The sequence below is a fragment of the Cucumis melo genome, chromosome 1 (assembly GCF_025177605.1).
Source record: "Cucumis melo cultivar AY chromosome 1, USDA_Cmelo_AY_1.0, whole genome shotgun sequence".
Taxonomy (NCBI): domain Eukaryota; kingdom Viridiplantae; phylum Streptophyta; class Magnoliopsida; order Cucurbitales; family Cucurbitaceae; genus Cucumis; species Cucumis melo.
In genome coordinates, this window is record NC_066857.1 from 29228935 (window position 1) to 29249942 (window position 21008).

At 31.4% G+C, this 21008-nt stretch overlaps 1 protein-coding gene across 2 annotated transcripts; it reads right to left on the bottom strand.

Annotated features, from left to right (window-relative positions):
* Positions 1–364: 364 nt before the first annotated feature.
* LOC103492586 (pentatricopeptide repeat-containing protein At3g22470, mitochondrial-like) lies at positions 365–3154 on the bottom strand. Of its 2 annotated transcripts, none has more exons than XM_051081322.1 (3): positions 1325–3154; positions 792–989; positions 365–654 (listed from the first exon to the last, which is right to left on the bottom strand). In XM_051081322.1, exons 1-2 carry the CDS (start codon positions 3027–3029, stop codon positions 937–939), a joined length of 1758 nt encoding a protein of 585 aa, XP_050937279.1. In that variant the 5' UTR covers positions 3030–3154; the 3' UTR covers positions 365–654; positions 792–936. The 2 variants fall into 2 exon arrangements, with proteins under 2 accessions (XP_050937279.1, XP_008451225.1); XM_008453003.3 differs by having other exon boundaries at positions 792–1009; positions 1221–3154.
* Positions 3155–21008: the final 17854 nt, after the last annotated feature.

Genomic DNA, 21008 nt, shown 5'->3' on the forward strand with positions numbered 1-21008 from the left:
AAAAAAAAGGATCTTCAAGCATCTGCACAATTGCATATCATCCAATTTACATAATAAAACCAAGTAGGAAGGAAAGAAAAAAGAAGGAAGCTAGATAAAATTAAACGATAGCAAGAAATTAACATTATTTTCTTAATCACCGAACAAAGTAATGAATGATGGTGGGTTTAGAATGATTTTTGAAATGGTGAAAGGATACTTAATTATATTTTCAAAATTTCCAGACCCTTAAAGAGATTTCCATAAATATGGCAAATACTGGAAGTTTGAAGGAACAACCAATCAATCAAGTGTGTCTGTCTGTTTGGGAGTTGGGGGAATGGAAAAACAAAGCATTACAAGATCAATAAGAATGAAAATGCACTGGACATAAAGAAGCATTGCATATTGTTAATTTAATTGAAAACACTTCACGATACTGCCAAAAGCACTCCAAAGTGTTTTCCAAGTTTTAAAGAAACAATTTACAAACTTTTATCAAATGTACACATTCCTTAGTGTGCTCAATTTGCCATACAAACTAAGATTCAAAATTGATAATGAATGACTAAAGACATGTATCAAAATGAGTTTGAACATAGTAAAAACGTTCATTTGGTAAAAGAACATACTCTATTCCATGTTGGTTAGTTTGCTCTTGATGATATGATCCTCCTGAAACTCAAACAACACAAATTAGGAATCATGATGAAAGGATCTATAAAGCCAAGCAATCTACCATGATAAAAGTTGGAGTATAGTGGAAAAAGAAGCAGAAACCTGTCGAGTCCATGAAAATTGATGTATCGTACCTTTTTTAAGCTGATTAGAAAATTTCAGATCATATAGCTCCTAATGAGTCATCAATAAGAGTTTATCAACGCTGGCACTTTTGGATGGGAAACCTTGGAAGCAAGTGTAGACATTCTCGATATTTTTCATCTTTGGAAAGCATGTCTACAACCATGCTGCAAGTATTGGCATTTGGTGAAACGTCCTTTTGAGCCATCCTATCAATGACCAGGACAAACTGTGACCAAGACGACATTTAGTTTCAATCAACTAAATTAGACAAACTGAGAAGAATACAAGCACAAATTCGATGACCAAGACAACATACTATTCTGTTCCATATTGGTTTATTATTGATGAATATGATCCCCTAAAACTCCAATAACACATATCAGAAAAGCAATTTACAAGAATAAAATGTAAAACAGAGAGGGAAAAGAGGTGGAAACCTATCAAATACAGGAAAGGATGTGGCGTTCCTTCACGAAACTGTTAGAAATTTCGGAGAAATATAGCTCCTAATAAGTCTATCAATAGGTGTCTTGTTATCAACCTTGATGCTTTTGGACGGAAAATCTTGGAAGCAAGTCTAGACATTCTTGATACTTTTCATCTTTGCAAAGCATGTCTACAACTATGGAGCAAGTGGTGGCATCTGGCAACACATCCTTCTTAACCATCCCATGGAGAAGTTGAACCACCTCATCTAATTTATTACTTTCGTAGAAACCACGCATAAGTGTATTATAAGTAATAATGTTGGGGTTACAACCATTTGTTTCCATCTTTTGAATCAAAACATTTGCCTTATCTACTTGTCCCTCTCTACAAAGTCCATGGATCATAATGCTATAAGTCACAACATTTGGTTGAAGCCCTTCTTGGGATAGTTTCTCGAAAAGCTCCCAAGCAGTTTCCAGTTTTCCTTCTTTGCATAGGCCATCAATTAGACAACTATAGGTTTCAATATCCAATTTGAAGTTGTATGATTTTAGCTCAGTAAAAAGTTTCATTGCTTCAAATAAACAACCATTCTTACACAACCCATCTAAGATAATACCATATATATGAGAATTTGCAGAAATACCACGAGCTTTCATGGCACTAAATAGCTTCTTTGCATCACCAACCTTACCTGCTAGAAAAAGCCCCGTTAACAAGGCACCATATGTTATCACATTTGGCCTCTTTCCCACAAGAAGCATTTCATTGTAAAGCTTCATTGCTTCTTCCACCTTCAAGGTTTTACAATACCCATTAATTAGCACAGTGTAAGAAATCACATCAGGTTCGCATCCCTTGCTTGGCATGCTAACAAATAATTCCCTCGCACTGTTAAGATCACCAACCATACAAAATCCCTCCATCAATGAACTATAAATAAACAAATCAGGAACGATACCTCTTTGAATCATGACCTCAAACAACTTCTTAGCCTCAATAACCTTCCCTTCCTTGCAAAGCGTATCAATCAACACACTAAATGTGACCTTATCTGGTTGAACACCTTGATCCACCATCTCATCGAACAAACGTTTAGACTCCTCCCACTTTCGAGCACAACAAAATCCATGAATCAAGGAACTATATGAAATGACATTGGGAATCATTCCCTGAGCTTTCATTTCCTCAAAAAGTTCATTTGCCTCGTCTTCACGTCCAACCTTACAAAGCCCATCTATGATGATATTATAGTTAAAAACATTAGGCTTACAATTAATCCCATATTGACTGGTGTCATTAAGCATTTCTTGATGCAATTTAAGTGCAATGTTAACATTCCCGGTTTGGCATAGCCCCTTGACGAGAGTCCCATAAGTAACCACATTGGGCGTACAACCTAATTTTTGCATTCTGAGAAATAACCGTGTGGCTTCACTAATCCTATGCTCCATACACAATCCCTTAATCAAGGTCGTATATGTGACTACATTAGGAATATAACCTCTCCTTAAAAGCCCCGCCATGCCCGCAAGAGCTTCACTAACCCGATTGACATTGCAAAGGCAATTCACCAGTATATTCAGTGTAATGGCACTAGGCGAAAGTCCAGCAAGGCGCATTTTATTATAGAGAGAAAATAGTAGAGAGTAGTGTTTAATCTTAGCAAGCCCACCAAGTAAACAATCGAAAGAAGAAATGGGGGGAATAGGATATGAACGCAACATTAGGTCAAAGAAATGAAATGCTTGAGTTGCAGTAATGTTACCTGTCTTGCAATTGCGTAGGAAGATAGGAATTTGGGAAGTTGAAGCCATGTTTGATGGATGAGAGAAAATGTATGATTAGAGATATTGAGAAGAGAGGTTAGAAGTGTTTGGGTTTGGGAGAGTGATTGAGTGGGTGTTTGTTTCTTTCGTGACCTAACCTAACCTCCTTTTTTGAGAGAAACATTCTTAATAATTTTTTGTAGGGTTTTGAATTAAAATAATCTAAATTATATATGATAATAACATTGATTTTTTCTCAAAGTTCTAAATAGGTTAATATTTTTAAGAAAATAAAAAGGACAAATTTAACTTATTACCAAAATTTCATTCATCTTATATAATATTTTACTTAATTATCGACAATCATATTTATTATATCAATGGTAACTTTCTTAATTATATATATATATATATATATATATATATATATATATATATATATATTTGTATTTATTAATGTATTATTTATTAACTTTAAAATGATTTAAATATGGTATAAATTATTATCTTATATGGTAATAATATTTTTAATTATCCTAAAGTTAATTTCTTACGATCATCAATTCTGGCACTGATATTCTTCTTCCATTTTTATTATAAAAAAAATTATTCTTTATTCTTTCGTTTCGTAGCATATATTTCGGTAATGCTCCTCCTATTTTGATTTTTCACATATGCTACTGAATAATACATTTATGTTTTGTGATTTGTTACATATATACTACTACATATATTCAATAATACATACACATATTTTTTTCTCATGTTCTATAATTTTTTCTTACTCAATTTAACAAATTGAAAACACAACCTTTTATTTATAAAATATACAATATATTATTTCATATATACTATTCATAAATCAATTTAACATATCCTATTTTTCAGTAAATGTATGTCAATTTATATGTATTATTGTATATATGAAAGGGTATATATACACTAAATAACAGAACCAATATATCATATTTTTTGAAAACTGTATGTCAACGTGTATTTATAAATTGTATATATCAAGTGGTATATATCTAAATGCAATATTACAAAATCAAAGTTTAAAACGTTTTAGGAAATCTACGATGTAATTGAGTAAGAAAAAATATGAGGAATTGAGAAAGACAACTAACCGAAAATATGAGGATAACAAAAAACAAAATAAACTGTAAATCAGTGAAGAACGAAATTGGAATCGGTGATGGAGGAAATAAGATTACGTGAATAAGGAAATTGGATGTACCGGAATTGAAAGAATGTTGCAATTTTTTGGTGACAGAATCGGGCTTACTTGAAGAAAATATATGATATTCTACGGTTACTGGATGTCCATATATATGTATTATGGTAAATTAGGAGTATATATCTAAAAAAAACATAACACACATATCATATTTGTCGATAACTGTATGTCAATTTATGTATCTTGTTGTATATTTGAAGGGGTATATATAAACTAATTCATATAACAGACAATTGAAATTTATTGGGGATTGTATATAATAAATATATGCATTGTTATATATATGAAGTGGTATACGTCTAAAACAAATATTTCAGAATATAGCCTTAAACGTTCTAGGAATACTACGATTTAATGGAGTACCGAAAACTGTAATGAATTAAGAAAGACAATTAACCGAATGCATGAGGAGAATGAAAGGACGAAATAAATTGAGATTATGTGAATAACGGAATTAGAATCGGTGATGGACGAAATATAAGGAGATGAAGAATGAGACTGGATGGAATTGGTGAATAAATTCGGTAACTTTCCGATGGAGGATGTATCGGAATTGGTGGAAAAATTAGATAAATTGCAAACGACAGATGTAACAGAGAAGAATGACGGTTGACGATGTAAATGGGAATGTAAGAATTATGCGGCTAATGGATATTAAGAAAGAGAATTTTGGAAATTATTTCTATATTCGAAGATATACTATTTGATGATAATTTAAAATAAATTATATAAGGTAACATTTTTTTTATTAATAATTAAGATTTTACATTAATTAAGATTAAGGAAGTTATAATTTACACAATAATAATAAATATAATGTAAATAAGGTAAAATATACTTATTAATTTCGAATTATCTATATAATTAATATTAATCATAAGATTAAAATTGTTCTACCAATATGTAAATTCCTAATTAAATAAAAGAAATCTTATTTTAAAATATTTGTGAAATTCCATAGTGAAATAACGTATTTTCTCCAAATCTTTCTATTGTTTACGTAAAAGTAGAGACTGACCTTCGTGAAATTTCTCCATTCTCACCATTCTCACAAATGTTGGCCCAAAATTAACAAGGCCCACGAGGATATGGCCCAATGTATGACCATAAATCAAAACTCAATGAAATATATGATAAAATAATAATCGAGCTTTGGGTTCAATTTTTCATTTGAGAATCAACTTTCGAAAGAGCAGAGAAATTCCTCTCGTGAAAATAGTAAAATTCTTAATAGAAAAAAAGAAAAATAGTAAATCCCAAAATTATTTTGATTTATAACAAAACCGCTTGTTAGATTATTTTTTTAATTTTTTTGGCCCGATTTTACTCCTCCATGAGTGTGGCAATTGTTCGCATACAAATGCATTGTATTTGTGGAGATCAAAAAATCAAACAAAATGTCACATAGCACAAATATAATGTATTTGTAAACACATTCACTTTTGGTAGATTTTAACTAAATTAAAAAATATTCTATTGTTGCATAAGATTGAACCAACATCCCTTAATTTTATGTCTTTAATTTCAACGTCCACTGATTATTAAGATACAAAATCAAGTAATTAACTAATATTTATATTTCATATTATTTATAAAAAATATATTAAATAATATGTATTACAAATTTTTAATAACAATTTCAATCTACATCATTCTCTAAAATCGTCAATTTAAATTCAAATTTTATCTCGTTTCCCTAAAATAATTTCAAAGATAAATTCAACTATTTCGCATTTTTTTATTTTTTAAATTATTTATCAAAAAATATACATAAATAATACATAATGCATATTTATTTTTAACCTTATTTTTAACATTACTTTCCACCATATTTTAACGGTTAGTTTTAATTCAAATTTTTAACACTATCTTAAAATCCAAATTCTTAAATTGTTAGTTTCCATTTCTAAAATTATGTCAAAGATAATGGAGAATCCCTTAATTTTAGATTTCCTAACGTCACTTTGATCCAAACTTGCAACATACTATTAAAGGTCAAGTGACGACCTCGATTGTTGTATTCCTGGACTGCCCATTTTGCTATTTCTTTCACAAGTGCGTCTCCAGGATTCTCCAATGGACGCCAATCACCATTAGTAGGAGGACCCTCCAACGAACTCATATATATATATATATATATTGTTATTTAACTCCAAAAATAAATTTAACTATTTAGCATTTTTTATTATTCAAATTATTCCTAAAAAAATAGACATAAATAATACATAATACATATTTTATATTTTAACATTATTTTCCACCCTAAACCATTAGTTTTAATTCAAATTTTTAACAATATCTTAAAATCCAAATTCTACACATTAATTTTAGATTGTTAGTTTGAATTCCTAAAATTATGCCAAAGGTAATGTTTGATAACTCATCCTAATTTTACACGTTAGGCCACAATTTTCTCTAGTTTTAATTCAAAATTTTTAAATTATTTTTAAAATCAAATCTTTGCAATTTAATAATATTTTAACATATATCTCTTCAGTTAATTATTCCCACACATTTTAAATAATGTTACCAATTTAAAAATATATTGGACAATGAATATTTAATATACATCCGTCATATGCTATAGTAAAGCTGAAAATCAAATCTTTGCAATTTAATAATATTTTAGCATAATACTCTTCATAATACACAATACAGAACATGTCAAAACCCCACCAAAAAGCACCCCAGTTTAAATTGATAACAAAAGGAGTATAATTATATATATACACCAAGAAGAACAATCTGAACTATCATCAGTTTTTTCTTTGCTTTTTCCCATTCATTTAAAAGAATCATTCTTGTATATTTTCTAAATTTTCATATAGCTTGTTGCCGAACAATTTGTCCATTTTACTTTGACTTTCAGGACATTAAAAACGAGCTAAGTCTAAATCGGGACAAGTTAATTTGAATGGCACTACTACTTGAAAGTGATTATGAGCATGCCATATTGATAAGAATTTATCATTTGCAAGGATGCAAAACTCTACTGTCATTATAGATTTTTCAATTCTATGATATAGTGCGATTAACATTGTTAATGCCGTTGAGGTTATGAATGCATTTTCGAAGGAAGATGGGCTCCATAAATTCAAAGAATGGATTGAATCACCGGTTCCAAGCATCTTAGGGTCGGTTGGTGCAAAAACAAGATTAAATACACGTAAAAGAGGGTCAAAAGCAAGTGAGAATGACACGACTTGCTCAAATAGCAATGGTTCTGCATATGAAGATAACATATCTAAAGATCTAAAGGAAAACATGGGTGTTAAACAGAGTTTCATGGATAAGCATGTGAGATGTTTTTCTCTTCTCTGTACTGTCTGATTTACAATATTTTCTTTACCAAGTGAAGGAAGTCTATTTAATTATCATCTCTAAGTTTTTCTCTCACCTAGTTGTTATTGTTTGATGTCATATTTAAAGAAATACATTGTAAGTACCATAAAATGAATCTCAGACAATCCATAGAATTGAATACTCTATAATTATATTCAATGTAACAGAAGTCAAAATAGACAATGTAATTTAGAACATGAAATACACTCAACATACATACTGCATAAAACTCCCGAATCAATACTCAAATAAACTGTAATTAAATGCATAATATACATGAGAATTCAAAACATACAGTATAATTCACAAATGAGTTACATTCACAATACATAAATATAGAACATGAGTTACATTAAAAATAGAACATGAATTACATTCACAATACCATACTCCACATTCAGAACATTCAGAACATGAGTTACATTCAGAACATGAGTTACATTCACAATACATAAATAGAGTGTAATTAAATGCACCATATACATGAGAATTCAAAACATACAGTATAATTCACAAATGAGTTACATTCACAATTCATAAATATAGAACACGAGTTACATTTAAAATATAACATGAGTTACATTCACAATACCATACTCCACATTCAGAACATGAGTTACATTCACAATACACAAATACAGTGTAATTAAATGCACCATATACATGAGAATTCAAAACATATAGTGTAATTCATAAATGAGTTACATTCACAATACATTTAAAATAGATCTTCTCTTGCCTTTTGTTCCTTTTTAATAGCCTTCACCTATATTATAAAACGAAAATTTATAGCCAATGCAGAAAATAATCAACACTTTATCAAATTAACCATGTGCTTACTTTCTTTCCCTTTTCCGCAGGTTTTTTCTCTTCTTATTATCCGTTGGTCTTTCATCTTGTTTACTTGTCCATGAACTTGAATCTTCATCTACCGCTGTCTCACCTTCCCCTTCTTCATCGTTATCTTCTTCTATTTGTTTATGTTCTTCTCATTGTTCATCTTCTTCTCCTTGTTCCTCTTATTCGCTTTCACTTTCAATATTTTCTTGTTTGTCAAAGTTATAATCAATTTATATAATACATAACTAAAGTACAACAAAGGGGAAAACACATACCTTTTCTTCAAACTCTTTTTGTTTCTTTTCTTTAGGTTTCCTTCTGGCTTTTAACCGGTCACTTGTTCTCGTTCTGACCCTCCCTTCTTCTTTTTCATCTTTATATTCTCTACAATTTATAAAAACAATATACATTGGTACTCAAACAAATCCCACTTATTCTTCCTAAAATAAAGGGCATATCTGTTCCTATATTATTTATATAATCTAAAAAGATAATTAAATAAACAAATAAAATATAAAATATCCGTTCAACTATATCTATAAATATAACATTTGAGTTAAAAAAATAGTACTCTATTTTCAAAATAGAAGAACACTAGATATCACAACAATGGAAGAACTATAATGCAAAGAACAAATCCGAAGAAGAAAATACATTGAAGAATTTGAAGAACACAATCAAGATTTTGCAGCAGATGAAGGTATGCGAACAAACTGAAAAACTTGGTGATTTCTAAAGCAGACAAACGAAAATTAAGTGTGACGAATGGACTTTGAAAATTTGAAGATTTGAAGGGACTTTAAAAATTTGAACTATAATGCAAAGAACAGAAGAACAGACGAAATCAAAGTGAAGATTTGAAGAAACTTTGACAAACAAAAGAAACAGAGAAAAAAAGTGAGCGGAGAAAAAAGCGAACGAGAAGTGAACGCTGAAGATTGAAGTGAAGAAGCGAACAAAGATTGATCAGACGAAGGAGATGCATATTTTTCGAAATAAATTTGAAATGAAGAAGCGAACGCTAAAGGTTGAAGTGAAGAAGTGGATTTTTTTTAATAGACGAAGCGATTACTCACTGAATACAAAGGAGAAGTGAAACGAACACTTACCGATGATTTGAACGGAGGGAGTCGAACAAAGATGCAGACGGAGATTGACGGGACAAAGGAGATGCGTACTTTTGGAAGGAGATGCGTATTTTTGGAAGGAGGTTTGAAAGGGAGATGCCAAATGTGAAGAAGGAGATGTTAAGGTTTTCAAATGCAAAATAAGAGAAGACCATTGTTTCCAAATTCCAAATAATGGACAATTTGAAATGGTGACCTGCATAAATTAAATCAATTGTGATCACTTGCAGAGATTTGAATGTGATTTGATGTTTTTTTTTTTTTTTTTTTTTTTTTTTTTTCCTTTCTGTTTCGAAGAGAAAATAGAATATTCTATTGTGTGTACAAAGTAATGTTTAATTATAGAGTATTTGGGGATTAGTAAACAACTGTATTTAGGAATAACATTTGTCACTTATGTAGAGGCATTTAAGGCATTGCTCCCCCAAATTTTTCTGTTTTGCAATTTTATCAATTTAAAAATAAATTTGCCATTTATCAAAAGTAAACCTCCTATTTTGTTATTCTTCTTGTCAGCCCTTAAACCAATTTGTTTCATTCATCAACAACATTAACCAAAACCTATCAAATAGTCTACGGATGAAAATTTCACCTTTAAACGAATCTAACTAAGAAATCAAAGATTACAACATATCTAAGCTACAAAGACCGACTAGGCTACAACAAAATATATATGAGCTATGACAATCAGCTTATACTTTCAACGGTTGGGCTTCAATAAATCGTGAGTTATGCAGCGGCAAGTGGCGGAGTTGAAAAAGATTGGAGGAAAAGAGGTCATGCGACGTGAATAAAGGAAAATGATTTGATCTTTTTCCTTCCAACCGCATTTCCTTTATATACAGTTCATTTTTTAAAAATGGATCTTTAGTGACGATTTTAATTTGATATTGTAGGTGACATGGTTTTAAACTAACATTGTATAGTTAACAACTACAATGCTAGTTTAAAACCAACATTAAACATCTACATTTTTTATTTTAAGAAATTGATATTATACATTTGTTTTTAACTTTTTGGACCGACATCAAATCTCATATTTTATGTACTGTTTGTTATTCTCACAAGTCAAATCTCATGCATGTGTCTTGGCTACTAAGCCAACTTAAAGAAGAGTATCTTTCACATATGTTTTTATGTGTGTATTGGAGTTTAGGTGATACTATACAAGTTAAAGACAATGTTAGATACTTTCACCATTATTTGTTATAACGCTAAACGAAGAGTAAGAGTAAAAAAATCTCTCTAGAAAAATGTTCAAAAAACACAAAAGGAAAACAAAAGATTAAAATAATTTTTTTAAAAAAATAACTCCTAATAGTAAAAAAAAAAAAAGTTTGGGAGGAATGTGATGTAAAAGAAAATAATGCTTTAGGTTGAGTTTTGAGGTACAGAGTGTGTGAAGCAACAACTAAGCTAGGTCTATTTTGTTAGCATAAATTCTTTAAATCTGTATAATAGATTAACCCAAGATCATTCATGCTAAATTGTCAAGAATAAGTTACATATCAGATTTCATCTCTAAGCAATTGTTGTTTGATGGCTATAAAATGATAATTGTCTTTCCCCAACCAAAATTTTTAATGCCCCTGATGGGATATAAGAAAAACTGATTGCTTATTGTTTTGGTACAAGGGAATCCATGGAAATAGCAAATATGAGGATAGAAAAAAGAAAAATAGCAAACTGTTATTTTTGTTTATTTATGGCAAAACTAACTGCCAGAATAATTTTTTCATTTTTTTTTGCCCGAATTTACCCCTCCACGGATGACAATTGTTCATATACAAATACATTGTATTTGTTAAGATAAAAAAATCAAACAAAATATCATACATCACGAATACAGTGTATTTATAAACACACTCACTTATGATAATTCTTAACTAAATAAAAAAAATATTATATTGTTCCTACAATCTCTAAAAATATGTCATTAGTTACAATCCCTAAAGATATGGCAAAACCGCTTGCTGGATATTTTTTTTTTCAATTTTTTTGTTGAGCATACCTTTTACAAAAGGCAATTCCTCACATACAAATACAATGTATTTGTATTGTATTTGTATAGGTCAAGAAATCAAACAAGTACGAATATAGTGTATTTGTAAACAAATTCACTTTGGCAAATCTTAACTAAATCAAAAAATATTTCTTGTTGCAAAAGATTTCACCAACATCCTCTAAAGATATGACTTTAGTTTCAACACCTCTAATTATTATGATTTAAATCAATTAATTCACAATTTTTTATATTTCATATTATTTATCAAAAATTTATTAAATAATACATATTACAAAAATTTAATAACAATTTGAATCTACAATTTATATCATCCCCTAAAATCGTCAATTTGAATTCAAATTTTACCTCACATCCCTAAAATAACACAAGGATAAATTCAACTATTTTGCATTTTTTATTCTTCAAACTATTTATCAAAAAATAGACATAAATTATACATAATACATATTTGATATTTATTAACCTTTTTGAGTTTAGAAATATATATCTCACCCTAAAATAGTTAGTTTTAATCTCAATTTTTAACCTTATTTTTAAATCCAATTTTTACACTTTAATTTTAAATAGTTAGTTTGTAAAGATACCAAACTTAAATTTGAGTTAGATTATCATCCCTAAAATAATGCTAAAACAACAAACTTCATTTATAGCATTTTTATCCCTAAATTTTGTTGATTTAAAAATAATTTTATAAATAATACAAAATACGCAATTGTTTTTTTAATTCAAATTTTATGTATTATCCCTAAAATGATGCAAATATATCTAAAAGATTTAATATTTTAAACAATTTATTAAATGACCTTAAACATGCCTCAATGACATTTTTGTAATTAATTGAATCTTCTTCTTAATATAATTGCCAACTTCTCTCCTTCCATTAATTTCACCAATTTGAAAGACAACATCTGGAAAGTTCGAAGCGGGACGAGATCTATATGAAATCGAATTTTCAAATTCTGCACGAATTGGCAGAGGTTCTCTCTAATCAACCTACTCTCAATTGCAAATTCCTCCGGCACGATGGCAGTAATCTGAAGAACCGGCAAAACGACATTCCTAGACTTTGCTTTTTTGACGATCTCCTTCATGAAAGATGCATACTCTCCTCCTCTGTTTCTACTGTCAATGTCGACTTGTTTCTTATTCAAAACATACTCTCGAGTTTTGGGTTCTGTCCGTGCTGACTGTTCTTCAAATAAAAAACTAGCTGAAGATCGGCCGTACCTGCCAAATTTGGAATTCATTACTTTGGAGATCAGGGTTGCATTCAGAATTCGCGTTTCTAGCTAAGATGTGCTGTAAGGACTCATAAAAGATGAATTGCTGTGGTCTTTTCTCTGTTTTTCTTTTTTACCCAAACGACCTACGGTTTTGTTTACCATATAGTTCATGTTTGTGCATGATTAGATATGAGAAAATGAAGCTTGATTGAGGAAGCGTTGAGAGCTTTGAGAAGGGCTTGATTAGTGGTGAAGTGAGAAAACATGGAGATTGGAGAAATAACATAGAAGGCCTTGTAAGCTTTGATGGTATGGACGATATCGGGCTAGGAAGAGAGTTGATTATGGCAAAATTCAAGAGTTTTCTTGGAGAAGTAAATGCAATATGAAGTGGTTGCATGCAGAAGATGTGATGTTTTCCAGAAGATGATTTTTTTTTTGGGGAGGGGAATTAGAATATTCAAGAGTGTGCATAGTTTGTATTAATTATAAGGTATTTGTGGTTTCTGTTACAATTGTATTTAGAAATCAAATTTGTCAATTAGATAGGGGCATTTAAGGCATAGTTCTCCCATTTAATATTTAAAAATTAATTGTGTTGCTATTTTGCCAATTTAAAAATAAAATTGCCATTTATTCAAAGTGAACTTCTAATTTTGCTATTCTTCTTGTCGCCCCTTTGGTATATTGGGGACCATAACCGTGAGTCTCTTTATATACTAGTTCAATTAGAATTCCCATTAAATCATAATCAATTTATGGATAAGTTTCTATCTATTTAATCCATACTCAATTAGCAATCTTGGACCCTAATTAAATAATTCACACAATAGGCCTAATCCTTATCCTTACTATACTAAAAGTGGTTTAGGGGAAGAATCATTTTTTAACCATTCTACCCCTTGCCAAATTTTAAATTTACAATATTATTCTTTGATTTTTCTATCTTAAATTGTTCTCATCAGAGTATTTATGTTTTTTTAGTATTATTAAGTTATTAGGTTGATAATTAGAAAAACAAAATGCACTTAGTTTTTTTCTCTTTTTTTCTTGTTAATTTTTTTTTCAACCCACATGGGTATTCGACGGTTTGTTTGTTTGTTTTTTTAAGAAAAAATCTTATTACATTCAATAGTTAATATTATTTATTATTATTTAATTAATAAAAAATCTTCTAAACTCAAAGAATCATTTTTAAACCATATTTCGTCCAAATATTTATTCTTAATTTCAAATATATCTCTCATTTAATTTTTACTTTGTTAGTATTTTAAAAAAAAATTAACTTATGTAAAATAAAAATAAAATCGATAGAGGATTCTATGGTTATGTGATTCCTTCAAATTCCAGAACTTCTTCATATTCAACTTGGGCTAAATGTTATATACATTGATTGAGTACCCTTTAAGTAAGTTTTAAATTCTAGACTCCTAATGTCATAATAAAAGGTGGTTTCAAATTTTTGTTACCGATTGAATTCGGAAGGTCTTTTTTCTTCAAAGGATATATAAAAAATAATTGTTTATATTATTTTGATATATCTTTATTAGTTTTTTCAAATTCTATAAAAAAATATTGAAATATCCAACTTAATCTTCCCTATAAATAGTCTCACGCATTGTTAATGAATTTTAACGTTTTTAAGGAAAAAATGATTTTTTTTTTTAAAATTTTGTATCAAGATGATTGATTCAAGGTAAATCTCAATTTCTTAATTTTAACTTTTTTCTTTATTTTTTCTTTACATTTTATTTTGAAAAATTATATTTTGAATTTTTTTTAGACTACAAAGTTAATTTATTTGTTTAAGTTTCATTTTAAACTACTCTTAGGATCTTGGCAATACATTGGTATAAAATCTCAAACATATTAGAACTATGCTTTGGAACTTTCTTAAAATAATTAGAGTTTCCCAAAAATAAGAATTCTTTGAAGTACAAAGATAAGCATCCAAGTCTCTAATTCTCAAATCTTTTAAACAATAATAATTATAATTTTTTAACGATTTTATTTGTTACCTCTCAAGAATGATTTTTTTTCTTCTAGCAAACATATAGATAGTAATGTCAAGTATGTATGATGGTCTTGAAGTAAGAGGTTCAATCCCCACATCCCACATATTGTCGAAAAAAAAAAACAAAAAAAGAATTTTCAATTTGCTTGAATGAATGAAAAAATTGTAGTTGAAGATACAATAAATTTCATCATAAATATATTTGATAATTTAAAACATTTCCTTTTTACACAATATATTTATTTGAAATACTTGGAATCTCTTTCATAATTTTGTTGTGTTTAGATTAAAAGAATAAAATAATTTTTTTCCTAAAAGTCAAAGGTTTGATTCTATCTGAGAAATTGTTAGACTAAGAAACTTATGACAAAATTATCGCACACGCAACACACCTCAATATTTTCTAGTTTAATAAAATAATCCTATGTGATAAATTATTAATTCACACACATACCTCACACTTTAATTATATGTATTATTTAAATATGTCTAACATATTTATCTTAAGTTTAATGGCTGGTAGTATAATAAAAAAAAAGGAAAGAAAAGAAAAAAAAACTTAATAAGAAAGACAATCAGAGACTGGCCAAGAAAAAGTGTGAGGCCCTAATTCGGAAGAAAAGGGACCTGTGCTGAAGAATTTATTTTGGATAAGTCTTGATAAATCCTAAAAAAAGGATGCGAAAAGAGAAAGGATGACATGGAGAGAAATGCGTAAGGCAAGATTCTATCGTGTAAAGGTAGGTCACGTGATAAGAGTAACTGGTAAAGGAGGCATTGTGTTAGGCGCCAAGAGTGAGGCGTTTCGTAGGATACTATGAGAAGAAGTATATACGTCTTATCAAGCAACATGACAACTCGTTGTGAGAAAGAAAACGACGGTGACGTTCAGGAAGAGAGAAGAACAGTCAGCCAATTAAGAGTTTGGCTTCCCAAAGAGATAAGGTGTGCGTTTCAAGAGAAAGTCAAATCACTGCTGACAATCAGATTATCTGTCAAGTTCGAGTTGGTAGCATATTGCGATGAGTTAATAAGACGACATGTGTAAAGCATGGAAGTGACCCTTGGAGGTGAAAAGACCTCTATAAATAGGGTTGAAAGCCAAAAGAAAAAAAGGAAATTTTTCGACAAAAAGAAACTCTAGTTTTCTGATGAAAGAAAGAGGAGAAGGTTCTGAATGCTGAACGAACGGTTCCTTCAACTGTCGGATGATGGGAGAAAGCCAGAAACCAAGAAGGAAGAACTTGAGGCTAAGTATCTTCTATGAGTGACAAAATGAACTATATGTTTTGTTGTGAACACTACACTATTTACACTGTTTTGTTTTATAAGCATCGTTTGAAAGTAATAAATGTGATTTATTACCCTTCTATGAATGATCAAGTACGTGTTATGAGCGTTATTTATGTGAATGATAAGATCCATTTCATAAACATTTTCTAAAAGTAAGTGAAAGGTTAAATGTTTTCCATGAACATGAGTATTCTTCGAAAGGTGATAAACCGTGATTTATAAACGGTTGTGAATGGTTAACCGATTTCTAGTATGATTTCTAAACTATTGTTATGATCCTCATTCTGGAAAAGTGATGTTCTACAAACATTATATGTTGAGTATTCTTTCCTCTATGGTTGTGTTTATACTAATCTGGGTAATCCATGTTAAAGGTGAGTGGTAAGTCGTTGCTCCCTTATCGTATTTGTATCGTTGTGTGAAAAAGATGGTGATAGGACAATGGATGAGCATGTCTTCCAAGTTTGAAAATGAATGAATGTGGCGGGATGCTGGTGGAAATCTCAGGTAACTCGCATGATACTGGTGAGAGCGAATGCCAAGTCTAGGCAAGGGAAAATCCCAAGTCTCATAGTCTAGCTTGTAAAATGAAATCAGCGTATGACATTGTAGCGCTCACTATGTAAAGTCTAAGTAAGACGGTGATGGAATGCTGGTTGAGCGTGACTCTCAGATCTGAGAGTGAATGAATATGATAGAACGCTGGTGGAAATCCTAGGTCACTCGCATGATACTGGTGAGAGTGAATCACAGGTCTAGGCAAGGGGAAAATCCCAGGTCTCAGAATTGAGCTTGATGCAAAATGGTTCCAGAGTATGGTGTTCGCTGTATGATTGCTGAATTGTTGTGGACTATGTGATGTGCATTAACTGTTCGATGCGACGTACTTTATTTGTTGTGGCTTGATATTATTATTATTTATAGATTCCATGTGTTTTCTAAAAAAGGTTTTCTTAAAACCCATCACTCACAAAGTCCATTTGACTTATGTTTTAGGTGTTTCTCATCCCTAGATTGTCAGGTATTGAGGCCATGCAAAGGTTGGTTCTGAGGTATTGTAGCATAGTTAAGGAGGGAAGACAGAGTCACCCTATAGTTTTACATGGCATGCTAGCCATGACATCTCATCATACGTTTAAGGAGTTGGTTGGTAAGGTTGTCGCTCCTAAACGTCCAAACCTCAGTTAAACATGGAAGAGAGAGCGTAAAAGCTGAAGAACTGAGGTAGGAAAACAAAGCCCTAAAGATTGCCTTCTAGATTGATGTTGGTGGGTGAACGAGGTAAGGAAGAGAAAGAAAAGCTTCACACCTTTAAGCACCTATCTCAAAGAATCAATTGAAGCGGTGAAGAAGGGAAAAAGCAAGAATTAAAGTGGATATAATGAGTATCAGTATTAAGAGAGGTTTCGTCGAGTCAATTTTGGTGGAAGCAGCAGCATTTGGCAGTGGATGAAGGAAGGAAGATGTACTGCACTTTGGTGAGAAGAAGAAGGATTTGAGAATGTCAAAATTGGTATATTTTTATGTAAAGTAAGTGTAAATTGTAAATTTGTACTTATGTAAGCATTAAGTTAATAAAGAGGCGTTTTATATTATTCCGCTGCATTATTTCTTGAGTTGTTTCTGTTGCAAAAGATGTGAAGGTCTCTAAGACTCAAGTGGAAGAGCTTTCAAAAAGAGACAAAGAGAAGAGTTATTCCGCTTACTAGATGTTTAACGCATCATCTTGCGGGAGGTATGCGTTGAATGTCTAGTGGGAGGTATGTGTTGAATGTCTAGTGGGAGGTATGTGTTGAATGTCTAGGTGGCACACCTTCCATTTGGTAGCGAGGTGTGGCATTTGAGGCAGGGCGTGACAAAAAGACAAGTGGACTATTCATGTAAGTAAACTTTAATAAGATTTTCTTTGACACAGTAAAGTATGAGAACTATCATGAAATATGCTTTCCTCTTAAAAGAAACTTTTGTTAGAAAAGCATGTTTGATAACTTGTAACTTCTTGTGTTCTTTTTCTTTATGAGTTGTTTTGGTTTAGTGGAAGGAAAAGCTATTACAATGATGATCTAAGTTTGGGGTGATGGATATATGATCATTAGTGATGGATATATGATCACTATGGTGTGTTATTTCTCTTTAATTTAAGCCCTACTTCTTGAAAGAATCAATTACTAGAATTTGATTTACAACAAATCAACTGTGTTTGGGTTTGGGAGAGTACCCATTTCTTCAATGACGTAGTGTTGATGAAAGATTATTTAAAGTAAAATATACTTATTTTATTTCAAATAGGATTCCCACCTTACTTTAAGTTATCAGTTTGGACCCTAAAGGGGTACTCAAGTTTTGGAGAGGGTTGGATGAGGTGTGCAGTGGTGAAATAAAATAATAATAAATTTGTATTTTTTTTGCTAAAATTAATTTTGAAAAATATTTTTTCATAAATTTTTTATCGTTACGAACGTTACCGTCCATTTTTTTTATTGCTGAACTATCCGTTACACCATTTATCACGTTGAACCTTCACTATATTTATAGCATACCTCCCTCTCCTTTCTACACATCAAAATAAAATACACATTCTTCTCCTTTCACTTTCTACCTCGTATTCTCTCCCCTTCTATTATCTTCTAATTTTATTTTTCAAGCAAGTATCTTTAGAGTGTTGGTTCTCCGTTCAGTTCTGAACAAAGAACATAGGTTGTTTTATCTTGGAGACAATGAGACAATTTCAGAACTGTTTGCATACCAAGTAAAACTGCGAAACGTTTTAAAGGAAGCAAGATCCACAACTCAGCCATACTACTAACAAATTATTTTTTGCAAATTTATTCTTCTGACGTATAGCTCCACCAAAGTGCAACAACAATTTTAAGATTTTTTTTTTTAAATTTTTCTCAAAAAACCCACAAAAGGTCATGATGCGGCAGCGAGAATCTTGGTTGTGATTCCATGAGCATTGGTGAGTTTAGCCACCATGGAAGAAAAGGCCATGCTTGACAAATTATTACAAGTTCTCTGGTGATCAGTTGTCGAAAACACATGGCGATGCTTACATACTTCAACGACGTCGGTGATGGAGTAACTTCAAATACTTAGGGCCCGTTTGGGGTTAGGGTTGGGACTGTGGGCTTAGGTTAGCCCAACCCTAACCCCCGTTTGGGTCGAAGGTTAAGGAAACCCTAGTTTTAGGGTTTCCTTAACCCGTTTTCGTCTGTCGCTTCGAACGCCGATTCGCATCTTCCCCCGTTTTCGTTAATCCGGTTTCGTCGTTCCCCTCAATCCGTCTTCCATTTTCGTGTTGAAACCGTGTTCAATCTTCTCCTCAACCCTTCTTCATCGAAAATATTTTCGTTTTTCTCTTCTTTCTGTCATTTCCCTCAAGGAATCGACTTCGTGTTGTTTCGTTTCGTCTTCTCCCTCAACGAATCGAGGGTTTCTGTTCGTTGTTTATTGTCCGCTCCATATCGTTTTATTTCATCTTCATCCTTTAATCCATTTCCTTCCTTTTGTTTCGTCTTCTCCATTTGTTTCATCTCCCTCAAGGAATCGACTGCGTGTTGTTTTCTTTTGTCTTCTCCCTCAACGAATCTAGGGTTTCTGTTCGTTCTGTGTTCTCCGCTCGATTTCATTTTGTTTCATCTTCATCCTTTAATCCATTTCGTTCGTTTTGTCATCTTCTCCCTCAACCATCCTAACCCGCACTTTCTGTTTCGTCTTCATCCTTTAATCCATTCCGCTGTTGCGTTTTCGCGACGAAACCTGATTTCGTTATGTCGAATCTCTCTCTGCATCTCTCTCACTCCCGAAAGCGATTTCTGTGTTTGTTGAAGCCGACGATTTCGTTGGCTCCGAACACGATTTCCTTTTGGAATCGTGGGTTTTGGCTCCTTCTTTACTCCTTGCCGCTCCCGGTTCCATTATGCGGCCGGGTGTTTCTCTTGGCATTTGGTGATTCCTTCACTGATAAGACAGAAACTTCACTCTGCCATTGGATGCTGATGGAGCTTGATAGGTAGGTATTGGAGTTTTGAATCCACTTTTTTTTTAAAGCCGATGATGAGTTCCTATTATGAATTGAAACTGATTTCTTTTGGAATGTATGTATTTCTTTGCATTCTGTTATGTCTTCTGTCTTATTTGTTTACATTTTTCGGCCATGTGTTCTGTATTATTGCGGCGATGTCATCTGTGTTATTGCTTTACCTTTGGCGGCCATGTCTTCTGTATTATTGCGCCCATGTCTTCTGTGTTATTGCTTAAATTTCTTTGGCCATGTGTTCTGTATTATTGCAGCCATGTCTTCTGTGTTATTGCTTTACCTTCTCCGGCCATGTGTTCTGTATTATTGCGGCCATGTCTTCTGTGTTATTGCTTTATCTTTTCCGGCCATGTGTTCTGTATTCTTGTGATGTCTTCTCTTTGTTATTGCTTTACCTTTTCCGGCCATGTCTTCTGTATTGTTGCCATGTCTTCTCTGTTATTGCTTTAGCTTTTCCGTCCGTGTGTTACAATTCTTCTATTCTTTTCTTACAAATTTTGTTACAATTCTTCTATTCTTGTATTCTTTTCTTACATATTATTTTCTTACAAATTTTGTGTATTGGTCTTCCTTTCTGTATTGTTAGATTCTTCTATTATTTTCATAGTGTATTGGTCTTCCTTTCTGTATATCTTCCAGTGTTGTCTCTTCCATCTGTTTTTATTGTATGGTTTTGACATACTATTTTCTTACAAATTTATTACAATTTTTCTATTCTTATCTCTCTGTATTGTTACATTCTTCATTTATTTTCATACTGTATTGGTCTTCCTTTCTGTATACCTTCCAGTGTTGTCTCTTCCATCTGTTTTTAGTGTATGGTTTTGGTATAGCTTTCAGTATATAGGCTTTGACTCTTTGGACTTTGCTATGCTTTATGTCAGTT